At 36.6% G+C, this 26589-nt stretch overlaps 1 protein-coding gene across 1 annotated transcript; it reads right to left on the bottom strand.

Moving 5' to 3' along the window:
* Positions 1–9194: 9194 nt before the first annotated feature.
* LOC117318548 lies at positions 9195–16065 on the bottom strand. Its single transcript, XM_033873521.1, has 5 exons — positions 15684–16065; positions 12682–12732; positions 12118–12459; positions 11135–11219; positions 9195–10035 (listed from the first exon to the last, which is right to left on the bottom strand). The coding sequence occupies exons 1-5, from the start codon at positions 15754–15756 to the stop codon at positions 9573–9575; spliced, it is 1014 nt and encodes a 337-aa protein (XP_033729412.1). The 5' UTR covers positions 15757–16065; the 3' UTR covers positions 9195–9572.
* Between the last annotated feature and the right edge of the window lie 10524 nt (positions 16066–26589).

Here is a 26589-nt window from a genome sequence, read left to right as displayed (position 1 = left end):
TTACCTCATACAAATCCACTGTAAAGCTAACTGGAGAGTGGTCTGAAAACACATTAAAAATGCCACTTTCAAAATAAAAAAAATTCTTTAAAAAATCATCGGACGACAATACATAATCTATTAGACTGGACCCTCTACTATTTAAAAATGTTATATTGCCATTAATATCATCTTTATGACGCCCATTTACGATTCTTAAGGACGTGGTTTTACATAATGTCAATAGGTGTCTACCAAATTGATTAACACAGGTGTCGGAGTTGGCTCGTTTTGGAGGTACAGGATCACTCGAATAATTAACAATATTTGAAACAACATGCTCAGGACCTTGTCTAACAACATCATCAGTAATATAGTCATCACAAACACCAGTTCTACTATTAAAATCTCCAACTACAATCACTTCACCTAGTGCTTTATATTCATATATCATTTCTTCTAGACTGGCAAAGACATCGATTTCACATTTGTGATAGAAAGTGCTATTTACTGGTGGGAAATAACAAGCAAAAATGTACACATCACTACCTTTGGTTCTGGAATTATTACATAACTTTAGTAAAACAATATTATCATTAATGTTATTTATTACCTTACAAATACCACAAAGAGACGATTTAATAAAAATTACAATTCCACCACCCTTACCATGCGTTCTAGGAAACACACAACTGACGTACCCTTCAAATTCCACTTCATCCTCTTTTTCAACCCATGTTTCATACAAACATATAATATCAAACTTATTTATAATATTTACAAAGTCTTCTATGTCTAATAGTGGAACGAATATGTGAAGCCATCGTTGCATGAAACGTAATAGTACAATGTATGGCTGTATCTCCATTTGCCCACTTTTTAAAATCCTATAATGAGGGAAGTGTTGTGACAAGAATTATAGTCTATTTCAGAGTAGTTAACCTAAATTTACCTGTGTTTTTTACCTGTGTTTTTCACCTGTTACCTGATTATATCATGATGGTAACTTATACCTATAGGATGTACATATCAAGAAAAACTTATTAATTAAAAAAAAATGCAATAAATTACAAAATATATATATATTAATTGCACTTATAGACTATAATGAACTAATTATCTAAAATCAAAGATTTTTTAATAATCATTTTATCATTACTTATAATAACAATAAAATTTCACCAATTTACAATAAGCATATGTAACAATGTCCAATAATATTAATGACTGAATGATGGAGATGACTCGCGGTCATCAGCTTTCCAACCACGGACAGCTTATTTGACCTCACCAACGCCGACACCATCTACTGCGACGGAACATTCTTCACCTTTATTATGCAAACATTTCAGTCTCCATGTTAACTATACCAGTGCGATTTATTGTCTAATGTTAATTATTTGTGTATATTCTGGTGTTGCTCATGTATCGTATATATGATCTTAGTGTCAAATAAAAAACTTCTGAAACTTCTGAAACCTGCCCAAGCTTTTCTATCAGATTTATACCATCTATGCAGACATAGACGGACAGATGTACCCACTAGTCTACACTTTATTGCCTAGCAAGACCAAGCAGACGTACACCCGAGTCCTCACCCTTCTGAAGATGACCATGACGAACTACAACCTCCCCTTCAGCCCGCCGACGCAGCATCACACCTTCGTCACTTGAGATAAAAATCAGGGAAGAAACCTGCGTATGAACTGTAATGACATTAATAACATTGCCATATATACTGTATCTTAGATGTTGTACAAATGTAGATATGTTTTTATTTAAAAAAAAAATTAAATGAATTATTTCCTTCTCATGAAATTTACATGTATATGGTAAAATAATGTTCAATTAAAATGTATTGATATGAAACTGTAGTCGATATGTATCGCATAATGTATTTAAAGTAACATATTGTAATGATATCTAAAATATGTCTTAAATGAATGAAGGGATTTGTAGTGTAATATCTTCCATAAAAAATGAAATTAATGCATTTAGTGCTTTCTTGGTGATATATGTTGCTGATTGAAATGTATTATCTATATACAATTTGTATGTCTGTCGTTGTATAATTTAGTTTTATGTCATTAGTACTCATTACATGTGTTCTTTCTAAAAAAAAAAAAATTAATTAAAATGTATTGATATGTAACTGTAGTTATGTATCGCATAATGTATTTAAAGTAACATATTGTAATGTTATGTAAAATGTGTCTTAAATGAATGAACGCATTTGTATTATAATATTTTCCATAAAATGAAATTAATGTAATATTAATGTTACATGCATAGGTATATATATCTCTATTTCCCCACTTTCTCCAGGTAGCACAGGTAAATGACTACAGGTAAAACACAGGTAAAATTAAAATGGAACAGACTATAATTGGTTTTCCTTTGTTCTCCTATATCAACACTTTTCTTTGAACTTTAAAAAGTGGCAAATGGAGAACACCCCCAATGTATATGGAGTCGTTAATGGGATAGTGTTTAGTGTTTCACCTTGCTGGTATTATGCATGGTACACGGATTACGTAAAGTCTTTTGCTACTCCCTCGAAACCTCGAATACCCACACACACACACATACAAACACACGTGCCCGATGGTATGATTCTCCCTCATATTCGCATTTACACCCTCTGTTTCTCTCTCTGACATATCCAAACGCACATCTTCACACCCATAACACACTTTGATTCAATACCAACATGCACCTTTCCCTTCAACACACTCACACACTAAAAAAACGTAATACAAATAGGACAGAATCACATTCACTTTTTTTTATTGAATAGATAATAATAATACATGTTGTACCAGCGTGATAACTAAACCATGATTAAGACTCAAAATCGATTAAACAATGGTAAAATATAAACAAAACTATAGATTTGCGTGGAGGTTCTTTGGACAGTACAAGATTAGGAAGACCAGCTGCTCCGGAAAGTGTAGCGTCTTCTACTTTATCGACGACATATCCTCTATACAGGTCAAATCCGGACCAAGTCCAATCTCAAATGAGATAATACATTCAGTAAATAGGTGATAATCATTCTGTTTCATTCTGTCAAATGTATTGAGATAATCTGACAACTGTTGGGGGACGGGAATACAAACATTAAACACGTCTGACTTTAAACTGCATGGGGAAATAATATATTTCCAAATGAGGTTAAGATGTCGACAATAAGACTTCCCCGTGATCTTCTTCAACCTACAACAGGGAATTTTCACGCATTATCAAAATATTGTGAAATGTCTTGATTTACAGTGTTAAGGGCAACGACTAGTGATAAATAATCTTTAAGTAGTCGTAACTGGTAATCAATAATCAAGATGAACCTATTATATATAGTAGACGTTTGTTATAGATTTGCACGTAAGTGATTGATCAACGCATTCACGACGACGACGACGATGCTTTAGACTGACATTCTAGTAAATAATTAACCACGGAAAACATTTACTGTTCTCATAAAAAGTCTTACTTGCGTATAAATGATAATGGATTCCTTAAAAACAAACGCCATAACCGTCGTACCTATAAGCAAACATCCATAATGTTAAGAGCAGAAAAAACCCTCAGTAAGGGCGTATCTCACTGGCTGAGACTTCGCCGCGATTGCTGGGTTACATCGTACCTATCAGTACAGTATTTCTGTATTGTACCGAAGCTAGGTAAAACTGATCCCACCACAGAGTCGTGTGTAGGCCAGACATCGACTATCTTGTAGATCTTCTTGTCTGTCACGTTATGGTACATGTAACATAACCCCGAGCAAAAGAACGTCGCTTGTATAGTCCATGTCATCGTTTTTAAAAAAAATCAAAACATCAAGGTTATGCTTTTTTTATTAAGTGAACTGAATATCACATAGAATACCTGTATACAAAGATGGTAGTATACGAGAGATGGACAACCCCGCACGAAATACGTATCATATGGCATTGGGCCAAATACGTGCAATATCATTGTAGCGATATTTAAAGTGACTGATTAACGCAAGTAGAAAGTTTCGGATTCTCAAACATTGAATAAAACGGCCATTGACTAAAGAACGTGCCGAGTGAGAGTGCGGCAGGACATTGACGTTACGAGTTGCTAATTCTCTTTCTCACAGCACTAGTCCCACGGTTAATCCCGATATTGATAGGGTTACATCTAGTGTACACATCAGTACAGCATCGTGTACATACGGCAAACAACCTTAAAAGACTATGTATGTGAGCGAGAATAAAACAGGCCCAGGTAAAATAGCATTGAAGTAGCCTATACCGTTATTAGGGATTTCCATTTCGGATGGAAATCACTATTGTTATTGTTATGTTTTTTCTTCTTCTTCTTATTATTATTATTCTTAACACTTTTTTTGTGACCAAAATCTCTCAAAAACGAATGCAGATAGAACGTTCATATCTTAGTACATGATAGACAATATCAAGTTGTCGATCTTGGTGCAATTTTATGTTCATACGTTCAACGGTCAAGGTCACAGATCTATAAATAGAAAAATTTTGGACGTTTTTTGAACGGTCATAACTTCGTAACGGATCGTTCTATTTCGTTCCCGTTCAGTATATTATGTAGATCAGGGACAGAGCTAACTTTTCTCCATGCCATCTGATCAGAGAATATGTCAAGGTCATGAACTCGCCAAGGGGTAAAGAAAATATCGAAAAAAAAATTCTCAATCTGAAAACGAAAGAGTATGATGTACTGAGACGAAATATGAACTTTTTTTGATCGTCGGATGAAAAATGACGGAGATATGGCACTTTGAAAATTTCGAAGTTTTTCCCGCCAAAATTCAAAAATCGGCAAAAAATGACGCAGAAATGGCACTTTGAAAAATGTTAGTTTTCCCGCCAAAATTCAAATTTGTCCCAAAAATGCACTTAATTTCCATGTACTCCTATATCTTTACACATACAGATTTGATTTTTGGTACAGTGATAGCTTGGACAAAGGGCTACAAACTTAATTGCTTTTCATTGATGTTGACCTTCGCTCAAGGTCACAAAGGTCAAATGATCAAAAATCGAAAATTTCAAATTTTCAAAATAGTTTCATCGTATGTGAAAGAAAACGTTATTTAAAAGATGTTTGCAACGTTAGAAGGTCAACTGATCGGTTAAAGAAGGGAAGCGAAGAGAAAACGAATAGAAAACGAAGAGAATCGTAGGTAAAACGTACAAAAGCGTTCGTCAGAACGAGAACATGTCAGCTATCTTTTTCTTGTTGGAAATCCCGTGTTTTGATCTTGATCAAATCTAGTTATTATTATTATTATTATTACAAGCTAATCGGCAATAAGTATTTATATATTAAAGTATTTAAACGGTAAAAATTATAATCCAGACGATTCTGCCGTTGATACATTTATTATGAGGTGTTTACGAAAGGATACGATATTAACGTGGCCCTGTGGTCAGGGACAGCTGAGGGAGTCAGATCAGACCTGCAGACCAGTCACTTTTAAACAAAGATGCACCCTGTACATGAGAAGTACAAATATACTTGATAGAAATATCCCGCAATTAAGTAATTAGATCGACTATGGTTCAGAATATGAATTATTTTTATGACCATATCCGTAAACTGTAAAACAAAAGTAGGTCTAGTCCAACTACATAGGTTACGATACGATAGCTATGAATTAAATCTGTGTTACTTTCCGTTGTATTTTACCACATTGGTGTCTCAAAAATTGCGAAAATAATCCGGGAATGTTCAATGATCTTCTGTTTTTATTATCGTTGTGCTTTCCGTGTCACGTTTTAATAACCGACGCCACGAAATATCATACAACTAATGGACCGAAGTGTTACAAACCTCCATTTATCGACTTTAGATGCCTGATTCTATAGCCTGTAGACTTAATTTTACGTCATCAAATGCATTTCCAGCGAAATTATTGGGAAATCTAAATCAATTCTTAAAATGATATGAAGCGAAAGATATAGAAAATGTCTAAATAAAAATATCGTGATCAGTACTGAGTACAACGTTAGAGTGCATTGTAAATAATTGCTACGATTCGCTAACCTAATGCAGAAGTAATTTAAATCAAATTATTTTAAAATCCATATTTCGTTTCTATTATAATCTTAAAATTTGTAGCACAAGATCATTTAGAAGCTTTGCAGTACTGACTCTTTCAAACGCACAGATGTTTTGATTTGAGCAAAGATGGCGACCCGAAGCTGTGAGGCGGTTTGGATTGGAATTAAAATGCGTATATTTCGGCAAGTAAACATCGTACACGGTTCCCGTGTGGTCAGATCATCCAATTTTGTCATAATGTATTCAGAACAGTTGTTGTTTAGTCGCTACGGTCATTAACATAAAAATTCGGATTATTATATAAATACTTATTTAATTATTATTATTATTATTCTTAACACTTTTTTTGTGAACAAAATCTCTCAAAAACGAATGCAGATAGAACGTTCATATCTTAGTACATGATAGACAATATCAAGTTGTCGATCTTGGTGCAATTTGATGTTCACACGTTTAACGGTCAAGGTCACAGATCTATAAATAGAAAATTTTTGGACGTTTTTTCAAAGGTCATAACTTCGTAACGGATAGTTCTATTTCGTTCCCGTTCAGTGTATTATGTAGATCAGGGACAGAGCTAACTTTTCTCCATGCCATCTTATCAGAGAATATGTCAAGGTCATGAACTCGCCAAGGGGTAAAGAAAATATCGAAAAAAAAATTCTCAATCTGAAAACTGTTTTCATCCCAAACGAAAGAGTATGATGTACTGAGACGAAATATGAACTTTTTTTGATCGTCGGATGAAAAATAATGGAGATATGGCACTTTGAAAATTTCGACTAAATGACTAAATTTTTTTCAGCTCCTTCATTTATACACATACAGATTTGATATTTGGCACAACAATAGCATGTAAGAGTAGCTACAAAAAATACTATGACCTTGACCTTCATTCAAGGTCAAATTATCGAAAAAACTAAAATTGAAAAAAAATCTTTTGGGTCAGGCTCTTTTTCTGTTCGTTTTATTCCTTAAACAATCAGTGCATCTTGTAGATCATGGTCGGCACTAACTTTTTTCTTATACATGTTATCAAAAAATATCTCAAGGTCAAGGTCTAAGCATGAGGTCAAATCAAGGTCAAAAATATAAAATTCAAAATTACTAATTTTTTTATATGAATCGGAAAGCGCATGATTAATCATGACAAACTGAGCAAGTTTTATGGTCGTGCGATAAAAAATGACGTAGAAATGGCACTTTGAAAAATGTTGGTTTTCCCGCCAAAATTCAAATTTGTCCCAAAAATACACTTAATTTCCATTTACTCCTATATCTTTACACATACAGATTTGATTTTTTGTACAATGATAGCTTGGACAAAGGGCTACAAACTTGATTGCTTTTAATTGATGTTGACCTTCGCTCAAGGTCACAAAGGTCAAATGATCAAAAATCGAAAATTTCAAATTTTCAAAATAGTTTCATCGTATGTGAAAGAAAACGTTATTTTAAAGATGTTGGCAACGTTAGAAGGTCAACTGATCGGTTAAAGAAGGGAAGCGAAGAGAAAACGAATAGAAAACGAAGAGAATCGTAGGTAAAACGTACAAAAGCGTTCGTCAGAACGAGAACATGTCAGCGATCGTTTTCTTGTTGGAAATCCCGTGTTTTGATCTTGATCAAATCTAGTTTATCATGTAAAATAGTGAAACATATATATTGTACATCTGCTGCTGCCATCTGTTTCGACGAAGATTTTGTTTCGGATGGGGCCAAAGAGCTTGCGACTAATCTACTCATTTAAAAGACATTTGTTTGATGAAGTGAAACTTTAGTTAGGAGTAAGCAAACCATGCATTTCTTTCATTTTCTCACTCCATGTGCTTGTTTAATTTACACAAAAATAGGAAACCCAAAGGAGGGACAAATATCTTCTATACGTTGTCTTCAGTTTCATACTCGACCATCCAATGTATAGAACTAGTGTTATTAATATAGACTATAGACTTGTTGTTTTTGTTTACCAAGTCTATCTTTAGATATTATAGGTATAACACGCACTCCTGGTATTCTCTACTAGGAAACCATTACTATCCCTTATTATACGATGTACTTTGTCTGTGATTGGTGGTGGTGGTTAGGAATAAGAACGCTCTCATACCAATACTGCTTCGAATGATTCCTCTATTTTTTGCTTTTACTAGAGTTGTCGTCCTTTATATTAAAGTGTCCACCGGTGATTACTTCGTAGTCTGAGATTAATCTGAGGATCTTGATGGTTTAGGCCTTTAATAGTTAATCAAAGCAAGTGGTTCCATGTCGTTTGGTGGATAATCATGTTCATATAGCTCTATCGTAGTACTGGAGTAATACCTTTATTATACAAAGTACTTTGTCGGCGATTGGAGGTGGAGGTTCAGAAGAACGTCATCGGCTTATTTCTACTTTGATGCCTTGCAGTCACAGGTAAAATGTATCAGTATGTCACAGATGCAGCATTGATACATCTACTATCAAGATGACTTTGTATATTCTGACATGGACCCGCCAGTTGCCAACATATAAAATATGGCTGATATGTGTCAATACTTTAATTGCATACTTTTTTTAGAAGACTCGTTTCTGGAAGCGCCATTTTGCAAACATTCCTGTATAATTTTTTATACATTATAGCATTAGAAAAGTGTATCCGTACGATGCGTTATTGCTTTAGCCATAAATTAGCCGAACTTTATCCTTAATTAAGCATTAAGCACTGGACAAAGGCAAATTTAATTAAGCGCGCTAGCGCTTCATGTTCAATTTGCCTTTGTCCAGTTGGCATTCATCAGCCCATAACTTCCAAATGAAATCAGTTCAATGCTTATATTTACATTTGACAACGAATTTGAAAGACTATATCAAGGAATTTTACTCTGATAATGAATGAACAAATTATTATCGTCAAAGACGGAACAGCCTTTTCAACAGCCATCTTTCGTTATCGCCGACGTGACAATTATGACGTCACTATAATAATGACGTCATAATAAAGACTTGGAAGTTATGGACTCATAACTTCCAAGTGAGCTTGGTAAAGTTATATAGTGGGGCTGCAATGTAAATGTAAATATACAATAATAACTCGATGTAGTATTGGCAAGGGGGACGTTCTATGTTTATACAGTAAATTCATCCATATGAATCCAAATGCAAAAAATTCAATCAAATAACACTTTTCGTTTTTATTTATGTATACGATATAAACAAAGGGTGTATAAAGTACAAAAACAACATTTGATTTCAACTCGCCAGCTTATAAAAAGATACATATCAAACATCTATATACAAAGTATTTTAAAGCACGTCTATATGTAAACGTTAATTTGATTCAGTTGTCTCCCTTGCTCCATGAAAGCTACATGGGTCTACTTTGCATTGTACAGCTTCATTAGTCATAGCGTTTCGGAAAACAGATCTGAATTAATCGGCTCTTTAACACACATATTAATTTAGCTGGAGACAATTCTAAATTAGACCGCTGATGCAAACATTTGTTTTCCTTGAAAAGGATACGAAGTTCTTTAATAGAATATAACATATCAATAATGAAAGCTTTCTTCCTGTCTCAAGTTTCTCTCGTTTTCATCCAGCATTCCAATGCCGCTAAGATCACTACTGCTTTTACTACTGAAGTCAGCCATCTTTGAAAAATCAAGATAATCGTTTGTTCTTGATTTGTTGACGACTGCGTACAAAGGCGCATCGTGGGTATTATTGTTATTGGATCCGGATATTATTTTGCCTGACTCGGAATCATGGTTGGAGGTAAAATTGGCGACTTCCAGGTCAGTTATTTCCGGTAAGTACTCGAACTCCTCGTGAATGTACACTGGATTAGTGACACCGATATAACGGTCATTGTGCCCGTGAAGATCCTCCTTACTGTCGTAATGGGTTGTCTCCACCATGTCGGTCGGGTGTAGGAATACACCGTTCTTCGGAAAGGTTTGACCAAATCTTATTTTCTCCATGTCTATTTCGGGGTTTTGTTTAGACTTTGTCCTGTAAAACAAGAGTTTTACTCATGACATTAACTTGTGGTACGGATTAATTCAGGAGATGACTTATGGGATGTAATTGATTCAAGGGAGGTGGGGATTATGGGTAGTTATTAATTCACGATGGGGATTATGGGTAGTGATTAATTTACGATGGGGGCTATGGGTAGTGATTAATTTACGATGGGGGTTATGGGTATTGATTGATTCACGATGGGGGTTATGGGTAGTGATTGATTCACGATGGAGGTTATGGGTATTGATTGATTCGTGGTGGTAGTTATTGGTAGTGATTGATTGGTGGTGGTAGTTATGGGTAGTGAATGATTCGTGGTGGTAGTTATGGATAGTGATTGATTCGTGGTGGTAGTTATGGATAGTGATTGATTCACGATGGGGGTTATGGGTAGTGATTGATTCGTGATGGGGGTTATGGGTAGTGATTAATTCACGGTGGGGGTGATGGATAGTGATTGATTCGTTGTGGTAGTTATGGGTAGTGATTGATATGTAGTGGTAGTTATGGGTAGTGATTGATATGTAGTGGTAGTTATGGGTAGTGATTGATTCACGATCGGGGTTATGGGTAGTGATTGATTCACGATGGGGGCAATGGGCAGTGATTGATTCACGATGGGGGTTATGGGCAGTGATTGATTCACGATGGGGGTTATGGGTAGTGAATGATTCGTGGTGATAATTATGAGTAGTGATTGATTCGTGGTGATAGTTATGGGTAGTGATTGATTCGTGGTGGCATTAGTGGGTTGTGGTTGATTCAGAGTGATACCAATATCAGTAACAGGCGGAGGAAAAACGTACCTGAAGTTTTTAGAGTATTTTATGTGACTATTGTAGTGACAGGAGGTTATACGTACCTGTAGTTTTAGAGTATTTTATGTGACTAATAGTTGTGACAAGAGGTTATACGTACCTGTAGTTTTTAGAGTTTTTTATGTGACTATTGTAGTGACAGGAGGTTATACGTACCTGTAGTTTTAGAGTATTTTATGTGACTAATAGTAGTGACAGGAGGTAATAGGTACCTGTAGTTTTTAGAGTATTTTATGTGACTAATAGTACTAACAGGAGGTTATACGTACCTGCACGTCTTAGCGAGTTGCGTCACCAATACCACTAACAGCAGAAGGAAAAAGACTCCGACGACGACAGGGATGATGATCACAACTGGCAAAAAAATAAGAAAACATGTTACTTAAATAATAATGTTCTTTGTTTTCCTATTCAAGCAAACAGAAAGTATCAGAAAAAAAGGTAAAGAGAGAAAAAGCTGAAACCTACGAGTTTTGTTACTGTTGTCCTCGCTCTGTCCTCCGACATTTGTTTTACCTCTACCGGTCGTGGTTGTCGAACTTGGGGTTGTTGATGACGACAACCATAATGTGGAGGATTGAACAGTACTTGAAAATTGTTTGGTCGAAGTTCTTGGTTGTGTTGTTGTGGTTGTTGTTATTGTTGTTGCTGCTGATATTGTTTGTTTTACTGTTGAATGTGTTGGTTTTGTTGTTGTAGTTTTTTGTTTTGTTGTTGTAATTTTTTGTTTAGTTGTTGTAGCTATTGGTTTTGTTGTGGTGGTGAATGTTGGTAGTGTTGTTTTGGTCGTTTGTTTTGTTGTGGTTGGGGGTTGTGTTGTGGTTGTTGGTTGTACTGTTGTGGTTGTAAGTTTTGTTGTTGTGGGTGTTCGTGTTGTTGTGGCTGATGGCGTTGTTGTTGGTTGTGCTGTTGTGGTTGTTAGTTTTGTCGTTGTTGGTAACGCTGACCCCACAGCTTCACAATCAATATCCATTATAAACGAAGGATCTGCAACAAGAATATATGCATGCGAAGAATCAGATGAACTGCCTCATTGAGCTAGTTTAAAATCACGCTCGGTATACAAATGTATACTGTCGAAACGACTGAAATATGTTAGGGGTGAATAATCCGGTGAAAAGACAGCACTGTTTTCATTTATCAGAAGTTATATGTTAGCAGTGATACTATAAGCAGTGATGTTTTAAGAAGAGGTAATGTATGAAAAGAAACTAGCTTTAAGTTTGTTAGGATATTTTCTGTATTATCGTACCTGTGCTCATTATCATACAATATCGAGAATCGGCATTTGGTTCCCTTGTTAGTTTCACGATTGCCTGATCTCCAGTCTGCATTGAAATTGACCCAAACACTCTACACTCCATGATCTGTGACCCCGACTGGTTGGAATTGACCTCGATCTTTGAGCCACATCCGGGGTTCGAGTCGATACCCAATCCGTAATAGGCATACATCGACAGCTCGAAGTTCGTAGTAGAAGGAATCATTACTGAACAAGAGCAGCTATCCACTCCCAAATTGTAACTGTCGTAAAAGTCGAACACGACACTACTTCCGGTCACGTGAGTCGTGGTAGTCTGGCATGGAGTTAAAGCTGAAAATGGACAATGGAATTGAAACTAAGATTAATGCCATAATCTTTTTTTTTTTTTTTTTTTTTTTACATAATTCATAGAAATGTGGAAAATGCTCAATCTTTTAAATGACCATTATTTTCAAGTAATTTCGTTTGATTTGAAATCTCAACAGAAACACATGTCACAAAGCATTACGAGTTACAGATGGCAGGGCAGACAGACAGTGGTTCTATACTCACACGGAGTTTCCAGTAAGCTTGCAAGATCAGAGCATTCTGAACATTCGATATCTGCAAAAGAAAAAGAATATTGTAAAACCCTTGAGGCGTAGCATAATGGCAAATTGATTTCCCACCATAAACACATTAACTATAATATCGCTAACAAGGCGTTCAGAGAATGTGGTCAAATAACATTCTCCCGTCGATAAAGTTTATTTGTACTTTTCCACTACTGAAAGTTGAACACAATATATATTGTAGCACAAAACAGTGTATAGCTGACATACACGTGTAAGAGGCTCTGTAAACGTTTGATCAGTACAAAGTTCCATTCAGCTTAGTTTATTGTAGTTCTTTTTAGCTTTTTATCGGGTATACTACGGTAATATGTTTTAACAAAGGAGGAAAAACAGTTCGTCAAAAGAATAGATTTTTTACAAGGAAGTATATTTAGTATAATGGCTAATGTCAGACGGGGCTGCGTCTGCCTTCATTGTGTAAATCTACATGTAGGTTCAAAGGTTACCTTCTCGTGTTTTAGAAAAGAAAGAAATTACGAAAAAATCAGTAAAGAATGTCACAGACCCGACCAGGGGAAGAAGACTTAGTCTGACGAGAAGGCACTTACATGTCATATATTAACGAATCTTCGTAATGTAAAAAAAAGGACAAAGTGTTCACACATTACATATGTATTTAACCACGACAAAGTGTTCACACATTACATATGTATTTAACCACGACAAAGTGTTCACACATTACATATGTATTTAACCACGACAAAGTGTTCACACATTACATATGTATTTAACCAGGACAAAGTGTTCACACATTACATATGTATTTAACCACGACAAAGTGTTCACACATTACATATGTATTTAACCACGACAAAGTGTTCACACATTACATATGTATTTAACCACGACAAAGTGTTCACACATTACATATGTATTTAACCACGACAAAGTGTTCACACATTACATATGTATTTAACCAGGACAAAGTGTTCACACATTACATATGTATTTAACCACGACAAAGTGTTCACACATTACATATGTATTTAACCACGACAAAGTGTTCACACATTACATATGTATTTAACCAGTACAAAATGTTCACACATTACATATGCCACTAGTAATTGGGTGAAATTCGTTTCTTTATCTGGTTTAATCAGTACATATTGTGTACATTTAACAATGCAGAAAATAAAAAGTATAGGTAACTGTTCTTTCCATTGTTTAAGAAAAACAAGAATAAAAACATTCTTATCATTTCAACGGGAATTTACAATAGTTTTAATTTGAAAATATCATAAAAACATGTTTTATTAACAAGCCGTAAATAGTTACGTTTCAGCTGGTTTGCTTATATTTACATTTATGGCTCCGTAATTCACTGGACCTTGGTCACACCCTCCAGTCACGTTCCAGGTGATACATCGATCAGGTCACGTGTTTTACAATGGGAAGTTACATCCGGGTAGGCTATTCAGTGAGACTGTGCAATTAGGCTTTTACAGCAATTAAATATTTCATGGCCACGTCCTTTATATGACTGTATACGCCAGGTGCGTGACGCATGACTAGGGTAAAATCACGAATGTCTGGTGTGCTCTGTAATTACAGGTGTGTATGAATGCCGACACCTTGTTCTATTATTAGTCTATTTACCTGACTCTCTCATCCCGGTGGGCCTAAATACACATTACAGTTATTACCTTACAAATATATACAACAAAATAAAAAAGAGCCCAAGCTATTGTACGGTGTTCTGTGTATTCTCGTAAGGCAGATTCAAAACCACAACGTCGCATTAGGTAATAATGCACATGTGCATGTAAAACGCCTAAAAACTGTTTGTGACATTAAAAGCTCTAATTTATATAGCTTGTTAGCGAGGTAATGTCATTTTACATGTATGTCAGTATGTTTTACGAATGTAACAATATGCTATGAATAACAATAAGATAAATAAGAGAGTAAATAGCTCTGGTGAAAAATAAATAAATAAATAAATAAATAAGTAGCACATTAGAAGCCGTGTTTATTTATGGAATACATGAACATGTCTTTATAAAAATACTTCAATACAGTATAATACATTGAGATGTTATTTCATGCAAGTTACGTATAAGAAACAATTGCTCATTAAGTGGTGCAACGGGCCTCTTAAACAATGCATGTTGTCCGACAATAGCCATCGTCTACTACAATGAAACCCCGCCTCAAAATGACACCGATTGTTGATGGGGAGACAAACCCGGCAAATAATTGAACAAACAAACGTATTGGAATTCATTATTACTGAGCATATACATTCACGGCCGTATGGAACTGGCCTAAATTATATAAGGAGAGATATACGTTCCAATATCGATCCCGGAACCATGTTTTGGATGAACTGATCCTGAATTTGACATATTATCTGCAACGGACCGGCTCGTGTCGACTTGTTATGGACTTGCAATGTCTTCTTTATCGATTGATGTTGTCTTTAAGAAAATAAATAATAACCCATATCATGTAAGGTTGGATCATATAAAAAAAATATCGCGATACAATCATGGACGACCAGGAAGCTATTTTACCCCTGGGTTTACCGGTGCATGTTCATTAATCTTCCATACAAATTGAGATATGTTGAAATACCTGTTTATCTTATCACACATCTTTAAAATGGGTGATTCTTGAATAGGCTGGGTCGGGTTGGGGAGGGAAGAATGGACGGACGATGTGTGTATATTGAGGCAAACAAGCGTCGGTACACAATTCTATAGAAGATTATTATTCATATCAGAAAAGCCTGCTTATGTCATACGCCATATATATGGTATGTTCATATTGAAATTAACGTGTACAACTATCAGCACAGTTCCCTTATATAAATACTATATACATGTACCCAACGAAAATATTGACGTTACTCTTCAGTCAACAACCCTTCAATTACCTTCAACTGCACTAGTCGTATAGAAATAGCCCAATACGTCTTAATATAAAATATATACTTACCTCTGATGGACAGGTATACACAGCTTAGTGTTAAGGCTGATGTCCAGACTGAAAACATCTCTCGGATAGCCATATTAGGTCAATAACTCCAGAGAAAACTCCTAAACGTCCCTGGGTGTGTATCCTAGAGGCAGATGTGACCTCCTACAGTAACTGTATATATTGCGATTAAATTTTAATGTAAACATTTCAGGCGTGGTATAGTACAGTCATTCTGTGTTGGTGTAAGTAAACGTGGTCCAAACTCACACACGTTCTCAGTTAATGTCCGCCAATATTGACACACGTTGATTAATCAATCGCCACGCTTGACTGCGGTTCCACCCATGTATCTTGAATCACAATGCGCATGTCTTCAATTGTCAGCAAGAAAGCTCGTTTCTTTCGCAACTCCGTTTACCTTTACCATGAATAATTTAAAGCACTCGTGGTTTTTTTTCCAGTTTGACTACTCGTCAATGTAAGCTTTAAATAGACATCGTTATTATCGATAATTAGAAGTTAGACAGGTTCTTTGAAGGCATGTATATGTAATAGCCGTGGATCGTAATCGGACAACACAACACCGATGTCCGCTTTTTATAGCAATGGTCAGCGCGGGTCAGTTACATGTACCATGTTCAGACAGATTTGGAACTCTTGGATTGAAGATGCATGTTCATATAGATAGCTTTGTCACTCTCGAGATATTTGATACAGTATCAAAGGAACAGTACAACGCGATCGCTGTACACGATAACTTAAACAGTAACAACAAAAACGACAAACGATGAAGCCACCATAAACCCATAAGCTTATTACTCATACATAATGCAAAAACAATGGGTAAAACTTAAAACAATGAGTACAATTTAAAACAATGGTTAACATTTAAAACAATGGGTAAAATTAAAAAAACAATGGGCTAAACTGATTTGTAAAACTTGTAAAACAATACAGCGGCATGTAAATAGATAACAAGGGCAATGTTTTTTTGATGTTCCACAAAAATGGTCTAGAATTCTAATGACTAATAGAATCTTTCCCTACCTTGAGGGTGTGACAGAGAAATCTCAACCTGAGGGGGAGATTCTTGAATGTCCAACCCGAGGCTTGCCGAGGGTTTGGACATTCAAGAATCTCCCCCGAAGGTTGAGATTTCTTTGTTACACCCTCAAGGTAGGGAATGATTATTTTTCTCCCACCTCTTTTCTTTATGTGTTTTCCCATCGGCGATCTCCGTCTGTTTGTAAACAAGTACACATGTCAAAAAAACCGCGGGAAATATGCACACATTTCCATTCATCCATTTCACGTGGGGTGGCGTCACTCACTCATCACTGTCCGACTCGGAGTAAATCACACGAGGTCGCTTTGAAATCGACTTTGTGTTGTCATTATCAAATATGGCTGTGGAAATGGATGTTAAATGTTCCCCCACTGATTGTGGTCCATAAAACACCGATCTTTTGACATCGGACGGAGTTGGGCACAAGGAAATGCTGTTGTGCGATCTTTTTACTTGTGACAGTTGAACAATTTTGTCGCGATCGGTGCAGGTAGCCTGGTAGGTGCACTTATGCTCTCAGTTTCAGTTGTAGGCCTACAGTTGGGGGATTCATTTGTATTTGAAAGAATGGCAGACATTTTTTGTTTTTGGAAACTGTTCAGTTGTCTGTAGTTGTTTAGAGACTGGGGATTTTTGTATTATTGTGTACACAATTTGTTTGTTGACGTAGCAGACGACGTAATGTAAACAAAAAAAGTAGTTCCGGTAGTACTTCCGGTGAAGAAAGTGAGCGCGTGCAATCTGTCACACCCTAGGGTATGACAGATTGCACGCGTTAAAAAAGACAGAGAAATCTTGTACACTCAAAACGGGAGACAAATCAGTGAAAGGTGTGAGAAAAACATGTCATTCTGAACACCGGTATCTAGTATACATATATGTACATGTAGGTGTTGAAATATGTGATGTACATTAATTGTTGTAAATGTATTGTTATTGTTGTACCACCACTCACTTATTCACGCCCCGGAACACAACATACCGGTTATTTTTCCAGAAAATATTGTATGCTGTTACGGAAACATTATTCTGACGCTTAGATAAAATGTCAGTTTAAAAATATTTTCTGAATTCCTCATCATCTCGGCTCCAACTCATTCAGTGAATAGATTCACTATTTCAGCGATAAAGCTGTCAGTGTTGCTTGGTTGTCTCATAGGTATACACAGTTTCTTATGGATGTCTATATCATACTACATAAAATACCCACCCATCAATAAATAGGTATACACAGTTTCTTATGGATTTCTACATCATACTACATAAAATACCCACCCATCAATAAAATGTAACAATTACCTATAGTCAGTCATTGGGGTGGATCTCTAATGAAATATATCTAAATACCTTGAAATGGTTTGTTTTTGCATTGTTTCTTTAAGACAGAGACGTGTTTTAATGTTGATATAGGATGTTATGTCACATATTGAGGACAACTGTATTTGTCATACCTGCCTTTAATCCACGTTATGATTGGTCACTTGGTGTTATACGCGTTGTATAGAGTATAGAAGTAAAATGAGAATATCGGTCATGAGCTGTAGGTGAAAGGCGTAGTCCGAGAAGTTATACAACCAGTCGATAGAGCTCATCAATTAATCATGATAAGTATCTATATAACGAACCTAAGGACCTGCTTTAATTGTCTTAATAACACGACCACACTAAATTATTAGAGGATATTTGCCCAGTTTTCACATTAACACATTTACACACGAAAAAGTCACGAGCCCACATTGGAACAAATCCCAACTCACTGTTCACGAAGTTTACATTGTATCAGAGATCCCAATCCACAGTCTATTAAGTTTATAAATCCTCAAATTACTTTCCTAAAAAGGTATAATGTATCTATATCTGGACCAAAGGTTACACCTTACAGGTACATGTACTTTCCTTCATTTAGATTATTTTCAACTCGTGATGGGAGCAATATCTACTTTAGCTACATTTGTACACACCCGGGTAACCCGGAGTGGTCCCAAGTCTTCCTATAATAACCCTGTTCTCTTACTACATACCCGAGTAAACCGGAGTGGTCCCCAGTCTTCCTATAAACACCCTTTTCTCTTATTACACACACGGGTAACCCGGAGTGGTCCCCAGTCTTCCTATAAACACCCTGTTCTATTACTACACACACGGGTAACCCGGAGTGGTCCCCAGTCTTCCTATAAACACCCTGTTCTCTTACTACACACACGGGTAACCCGGAATGGTCTCCGGTCTTCCTATAAACACCCTGTTCTCTTACTACACACACGGGTAACCCGGAGTGGTCTCCAGTCTTCCTATAAACACCCTGTTCTCTTACTACACACACGGGTAACCCGGAGTGGTCTCCAGTCTTCCTATAAACACCCTGTTCTCTTACTACACACACGGGTAACCCGGAGTAGTCTCCAGTCTTCCTATAAACACCCTGTTCTCTTACTACACACACAGGTAACCCGGAGTGGTCTCCAGTCTTCCTATAAACACCCTGTTTTCTTACTACATACCCGAGTAACCCGGAGTGGTCCCCAGTCTTCCTATAAACACCCTGTTCTCTTACTACATACCCGAGTAACCCGGAGTGGTCTCCAGTCTTCCTATAAACACCCTGTTCTCTTACTACACACACGGGTAACCCGGAGTGGTCCCCAGTCTTCCTATAAACACCCTGTTCTCTTACTACACACACGGGTAACCCGGAGTGGTCTCCGGTCTTCCTATAAACACCCTGTTCTCTTACTACACACACGGGTAACCCGGAGTGGTCTCCGGTCTTCCTATAAACACCCTGTTCTCTTACTACACACACGGGTAACCCGGAGTGGTCCCCGGTCTTCCTATAAACACCCTGTTCTCTTACTACACACACGGGTAACCCGGAGTGGTCTCCGGTCTTCCTATAAACACCCTGTTCTCTTACTACACACACGGGTAACCCGGAGTGGTCTCCAGTCTTCCTATAAACACCCTGTTCTCTTACTACACACACGGGTAACCCGGAGTGGTCTCCAGTCTTCCTATAAACACCCTGTTCTCTTACTACACACGAGGGTAACCCGGAGTGGTCCCCAGTCTTCCTATAAACACCCTGTTCTCTTACTACACACACGGGTAACCCGGAGTGGTCCCCAGTCTTCCTATAAACACCCTGTTCTCTTACTACACACGAGGGTAACCCGGAGTGGTCTCCAGTCTTCCTATAAACACCCTGTTCTCTTACTACACACACGGGTAACCCGGAGTGGTCCCCAGTCTTCCTATAAACACCCTGTTCTCTTACTACACACCCGGGTAACCCGGAGTGGTCTCCAGTCTTCCTATAAACACCCTGTTCTAGCTCTTACTACACACACAAGGAGTCTCGGTAACATTTAGTTATCCACATAAATATACAAATGCAAATGTGACGTACACAAAGTTATTTGCGATGAGTTATAATCATTTGATACATTTAAGGACAACGGAGTCGTCCTCCCGCGATGAAGACCACACCTGTACCCACAAACGCAGACATTGGCATTATGCATAGCAGGCTTGATTTTGTGTGAGAGTTTCCTCCCTTGGAACTCTTCTTCAAAGCATTTTATAGCAGCATTAGCTTCTAGTTGAAAAAAAAAACAATTAAAGAAAACAAAATTGGTTTTATTCATTCAAAGGTATTCGTCAAGGAAACATATTTAACGATACATTTATAACATTCTTAATTTTGTGAAATACGCAAATTACTTCTCTCCAACATACTCAGTATACATTTGTGTACATAGTGGCATTTGAATTGATGGCATTAGAATGCTATCAGTTTAAAATGTGTTGTAAATATTGTTCTTGTATCGGATTCGTATGTACGCTGTCAAGAAAAATTACATGTTGTTATACATTTCATTTCAGGAACAAACGCTGATTACATGATAACATACAATGTATGACAATAGAACCATCAGGGCTGTCACCTGTTGTGGTAGTAGTACTTATACAAACTATACTGCAGATACAATTCTTAATAGATAGCACAGATCATAGATAAAGGGTAGTTCGATTTTAAAAGCGTTTAGATTAGTTTAAACATATTTTATTGGCATATAATAATGACAAAGGGATTAGTCAGCAAGTTTTTCCAACTTATAAACGACTTCTCCCATAATAATAACAAAATAATAAACAATAACATAGTCACATGATGGCATATACAAATATTCCGAAATTCGATAAAGAAATGAAAATATAATGAGGAGAGAGAGAGAGAGAGAGAGAGAGAGAGAGAGAGAGAGAGAGAGAGAGAGAGAGAGAGAGGGAAGGAGGAGGAGATAGGTACATATAAAGTTAAATGACTGCATCGGGAAAGATCACGACACATAAATGTTTGGAATGAATTCAAATATACTTAATCGATAAGAAGAAAAAACATCTATATATTATATTTATTATAGGAAAATAGTATGAAAAGAAGGGGGGGGGGGGGGGGGGGGGGGGGGGGGGGGTAGGAAGTGATGATTAGTCGAATCTTCCCGACCTACTCAAGAAGTTTTGCACAACTTTGGCGATTTTTATATTGTCAGTTGAGGAGATATTCGTGTCACCATTGCAAAGTATATTTACATTAACAGGACCGTACCAGTTGTTATACAGGGGACAGTTAAAGAAAAAATGATAGGAATCTCCACAGGGATGTCCACATTGACAAGCAGGTGAATCAACGAGATTGGCTCTAAAAAGATCATAGCTTAGTGCACTTGCTCGATTTCTTATTCTGTTGTGTAGAATATTTAGTTTTCGAGGACCATAACTGATAAAATGCTTGTCATATATATTGTTTACTGTCATAGATTTTTTTAGATTAGATTTGAAGGAACTTAAGGTAGGCGAGTTTCTGATAGTATTATGTAAATCATTCCAAAGTTTTGAAGTAGAAGGAAAGAAGGAGTTATTTGATAGTTGTAGACGAAAGTGTTGTTCCCTAAATAAATCTGCATTTCGTAAATTATAAGGAGCTATGTTGCCAATATACATTGGTAGTAGGTCGATAAGAAAAGTAGGTGCCAGATTATTTACTATAGAATAGAATAAGGAAAGTTTCCGAGCATCTCTTCTCTTCGAAAGGGGTAACCAACCGGTTGCCAGATATAAGAACTCTTTTTTTTGTGAATATGGGCAGCCCTGTGACTATTCTTGCGGCCTCTAGATTTATCTTATCTAATAACAATGAGTTTGTTGTACCGCAGTTGTCCCATACTTCACATGCATATTCAAGTAATGGTCGTATATATGTAAGGTACATTTTTTCTAATGTGTTCCTGTTTAAGATAAGTTTTAATTTACGGAGGGTGGCTATATATTTAGCTACTTTATTGACTATAGATTCTACATGTACGTTCCACTTACAATCATCAGAAAGAATGACTCCTAGGTGTTTATGGTGGTTTGTTATTTTAATCGGGGTATTGTCGAATGTAAAGGACGGAACAAAAGGAAGTTGTCTAGTTGATATTACGAGGGCCTCGGTTTTATTAGGATTAAAGGACATAAGCCATTCATTGGACCAAATTTCAAGTTTTAATAAGTCCCGTTTAGCCTCCGTCTCAATAAGGTTGAGGTCATATGACGCGTAGGATAGAGAAGTATCGTCAGCGAAAAGCCTAGATAGAGATGAAAGATTACAGGAAATATCATTTATGTATAGTAGAAAGAAAAGTGGACCAAGAACTGACCCTTGGGGGACACCAGCATTTATAGGCTTAAGAGAGGAAAGTGAATAATTGATAAATACAGCTTGTTTTCTTTTTGAAAGATAACTAGCCACCCAACGAAGAAGAGGTCCAGAGATACCATAATTGTCGAGTTTATGTAAGAGGCCTTTGTGCCACACGCGGTCAAATGCCTTAGAAAAATCACAAAAAATTAAGATAGAATGTTCATAATTTTCTAAGGAAGAAATGACTGAATGATATATTTCAATAAGTTGATGTGTTGTGGAGTGATTTGGTAGGAATCCAGACTGATACTTATAAATAAGGTCGTTTTCGATTAAAAAATTGTAGATATGCTTATATACTACACGCTCAAAAAGTTTACCTATACAACATAGCAGAGAGATAGGTCTGTAATTGGAGACAATGCTTGCATCATTGGCCTTAAATATAGGCATGACATGAGCAATTTTCCAGCTCTCAGGAAATATACAAGATGACAAAGAATAATTGAATATAAAAGAAAGTGGTATAGAAATTTCACTTGAAAGTAATTGTAGCATTCTGTGGCTAATACCGTCAGGACCTGACGCTTTTTTAACATCTAGAATTTTTATAATGTCTTCAACTTCACTGGAAACTATATGTATTTCTGATAAAATAGAATCTGTCCTCTTTTCAAAAAAGGGTAATTCTTTATCTATGACATTTTCTGACTGGGTACACACAGAGCTAAAATAATTATTCAACAGTTCACATTTCCTATTGTTGTCATATATAATTTCATTTGTAGTACTATCAAGTAGGGGAGATATATTTGTGTTTTTTTTACCTCTGATAAGGTTTCCCAGAAGTTTCCAATACACTTTTGGGTTGTTATTACTATTGTCTATAACTGTGTTAATGTTTTCATAAAATATTTCTTTAGCCCTCTTTATCATATTATTTACTTTATTCCTCATATGTTTGTATTTATTCTTATTGGACTCTGAATTATTATTAAACATTATTTTTTTTAAGTCTGTCTCTTTTCCTTATATTACGTCTAACCATTCCATTCATCCGCGTTTAGATTGACTGATAAAGTTTTGGACACAATAAAAAACAATTGCATTGTACTGTACTGGCATTCTAGACTACCATATAGTAAGGTATTGATATTATAATTAGGAGGAAGGCTCCTAAAACATTGATTTCCTAGCTGCTGGTAGTTAGGACAATAGAGGAGGAAATGATCGGTAGTTTCAGCAGACTGATAAACACATATGACTTTTAACTAAGTTACGTGAGTACAGGTGACTATTTAAGGAGCTGTAATTCATCCTAAGTCGTGCATGATGGATCTGGCCGTGTCTACTTCAGGAGTAATAATAGTGTGATGGAACAATAATAGGACCGGTATTTAGGATTTTTTTAAGGTTAATAACTGGAGGATTGTATTTTTTGTCATCTGGAAGTGCGTTCTATCAATCAACTGAAGAGGGCAAGAAATACTCTTTATAGTGATTAGTTCCACAGTTTACTCGACAAAAATTATAAGCTCTTCTGGTATTATAGGGATGTATATAGTGGCGAGCAGGTAGAGCATTGGTCAGGTAAGAAGGGCACTGACCATGGGCGATCTTAGAAATTGAATAGTTTTATGTTTTTTTCCTACGTACAAAAAGAGGGTCCCAGCCAGTTTCTACAAAGAGTCTATCGTGACTTGTGAGTTTGGTAGCACCTGTTATGATTCTAGCTGCTTCGATTTGTATATTTTCAAGCATCTGACATTGGCGAAAAGATTTCCTGTGATAATACCGAACGAACTTATTTTAGAAAGAAGGCCTCGATGCCAAACATGGTCAAACACCTTGCTGGTATCACAGAAGACCATTCTGATTTCTTTACCTTTATCTAGAGCAGAAAGAAATAGATATGAGTTGATGTATAGTGGAATCGCCGGAACTGAAGCCAGACTGGCAGGGTGTTAAAGAGGATTTACTAATTTGATAATTGTAGACATATTTATATACATAACGTTCCATCATTTCCCCAACAATTGATAGTAAAGATATAGGACGATAGTTGCTGAAAACAGATGGATCTTCTTTTTTGAATACTTGGATAACATTAACTATTTTCAAAGATGACGGAAATATACATGCAGTGAGAGAAAGCTTGAATAAGATTTGTAATGGATTACATAGGATATCGGCAGCTTCCTTAATTAAACAAGGACTTACAGGACCAGCGGCTTTCTTGGCTTCAAGGGAATGTATTGCATCGAGAACGTCCTGTCGAGAAATAACAATGTCTGGAAGTATGTGAGTATGAGACGTGTGTTTAGCAAAGTGGGGGGGGGGGGGGGGGGGGGGGGTCAATATTAGTGTCATCAATAGTGGACTTCGAGTAGAAAAATGTGTTAAAATCATTGGCTTTATCGAGATCTATTAATTATTTTCCACCATTCCTTAGCACTAGTATTATTACCATGGTTAAGTTTATCACGAAGTTTTTTAAAATTATCTCGCTCGGATTTCCGAATGGCGTTTACACAAACATTTCTGTGTTCGATGAATTTAGACCAGTCATCTACGTTACCGTACAATTAATTTATCATATAGAATGGGAGACGTTACAAGTAGTTTGCACTAATTATCAAAGAGGACTGTCAAATCTTCAATTGTCAAGGGAAATGGCTCACTGGTACACTTGATTACATCCAGAACATCAATAGAAACGAAAGTCAAAAACATACATACTTAAAGATACACACCCAGTCTGGCCTTTCAGTGGAGTTAAATATATTTGGATACGAATGTGGCATATTGTCACGGAATAAAAAAGCTCTTCAACTTCCGAAATATCGACATTTCTAGAATAGGTTTCCTACAGCTAGTAGTTGGAGGGTATGTCATGAATTCTTATTGGTCGACAGATACAAAGATAACAGCTATATGACACACCAACAAAGAGGGGCGATAAGGAGCAGCTTAAGTTACCCACCTGACGTAGGGCCAGATGGTATTGGCTGAAATGTTGGGGAGGATTTCACACCTGTTGATCCGCGCCAGTAGGGAATGTATTGATGATATAATAGCGACAACGGATAGGTAACATTCGCTAACTACATATGTACTAATCAGACGAACAATCAATCTGATTAAAACACAGATCATCATTATACATATCTACATTGCGTTCAGAAGATACTGACGGTAGTAGGTAAGGGGTCATGTTCCGTGGACTTTTCATCCAATCGGCACGAATGGGGAACGTTTTGTCAGAGTCTGTTTCCGCTCGGCACTCACCGCTACATTATATCGAACTGATAATATTTGATTGCCCCTAATCAAATGCCAACCGAACTTAAACAAGCTCCATGTCAAAACGATGCATTTATTGCACAATGAATGGGTAGTTCATGCATGAATTTCCCATTGTCATCCCGGACATTACCTCGCAAAGAGACAATGTATAGTAAAAATTAGTAAAAACAAACTTTCGCTTTCGAAGTGTTCAACACTTTTTCTGTCATTTTGCATACACTGCTGACCATGAATAAATGAGACATGATTTGACGGGGAAAATCCCCTTCATCGTTAGAGATGTATTTTAATAGTTCTCTGATCTATGATGGCCAAAGGAGGCTAGGTACATTCGAAGCATTTTATAAACTCTTTTCTGTTCCACAATACACATTTGTCTTGTACACAACAAAGATTTTTTATACCACGGTACACTGTTAGGCTGCATAATGATACGTTCTTGTCCCATTCTTTTACCTGTGTATTGTCCTTTTCACCTTTGCCACCTACACGACTCCGCCTACTGTATATCTAGGTTTCGCAACACCGGTGTGCTCCCTGTCGATATAACTGATGCTGTAAGTAAAAGTTTCCGTTGTATATAATGCTATGCAATATGAAGCCAATACCTTTCTCACATTACTAATGCGTGAGTGTGTTCAGGGTCTAATTTGAGTCCGATGACGACTGTCGCGTTCGAATATGATCACCTGTTGAAGACAAAGACACGCCCAGGTTTATCTAACATCACGGGTTAACACATGTGACCAACTACTTTCGTAACAATGATAAACTATAATGGACATACAACGTCCAGGTAAATCTGCCAGTTATAAAAGGCGCCAGATCGACGATCCACCATGCTTCAGGATAAAATAAAATGCATTTTC

This window comes from Pecten maximus, unplaced genomic scaffold (assembly GCF_902652985.1).
Source record: "Pecten maximus unplaced genomic scaffold, xPecMax1.1, whole genome shotgun sequence".
NCBI classification, from domain to species: Eukaryota; Metazoa; Mollusca; class Bivalvia; order Pectinida; family Pectinidae; genus Pecten; species Pecten maximus.
This window is presented reverse-complemented; position numbering and strand designations above follow the sequence as displayed.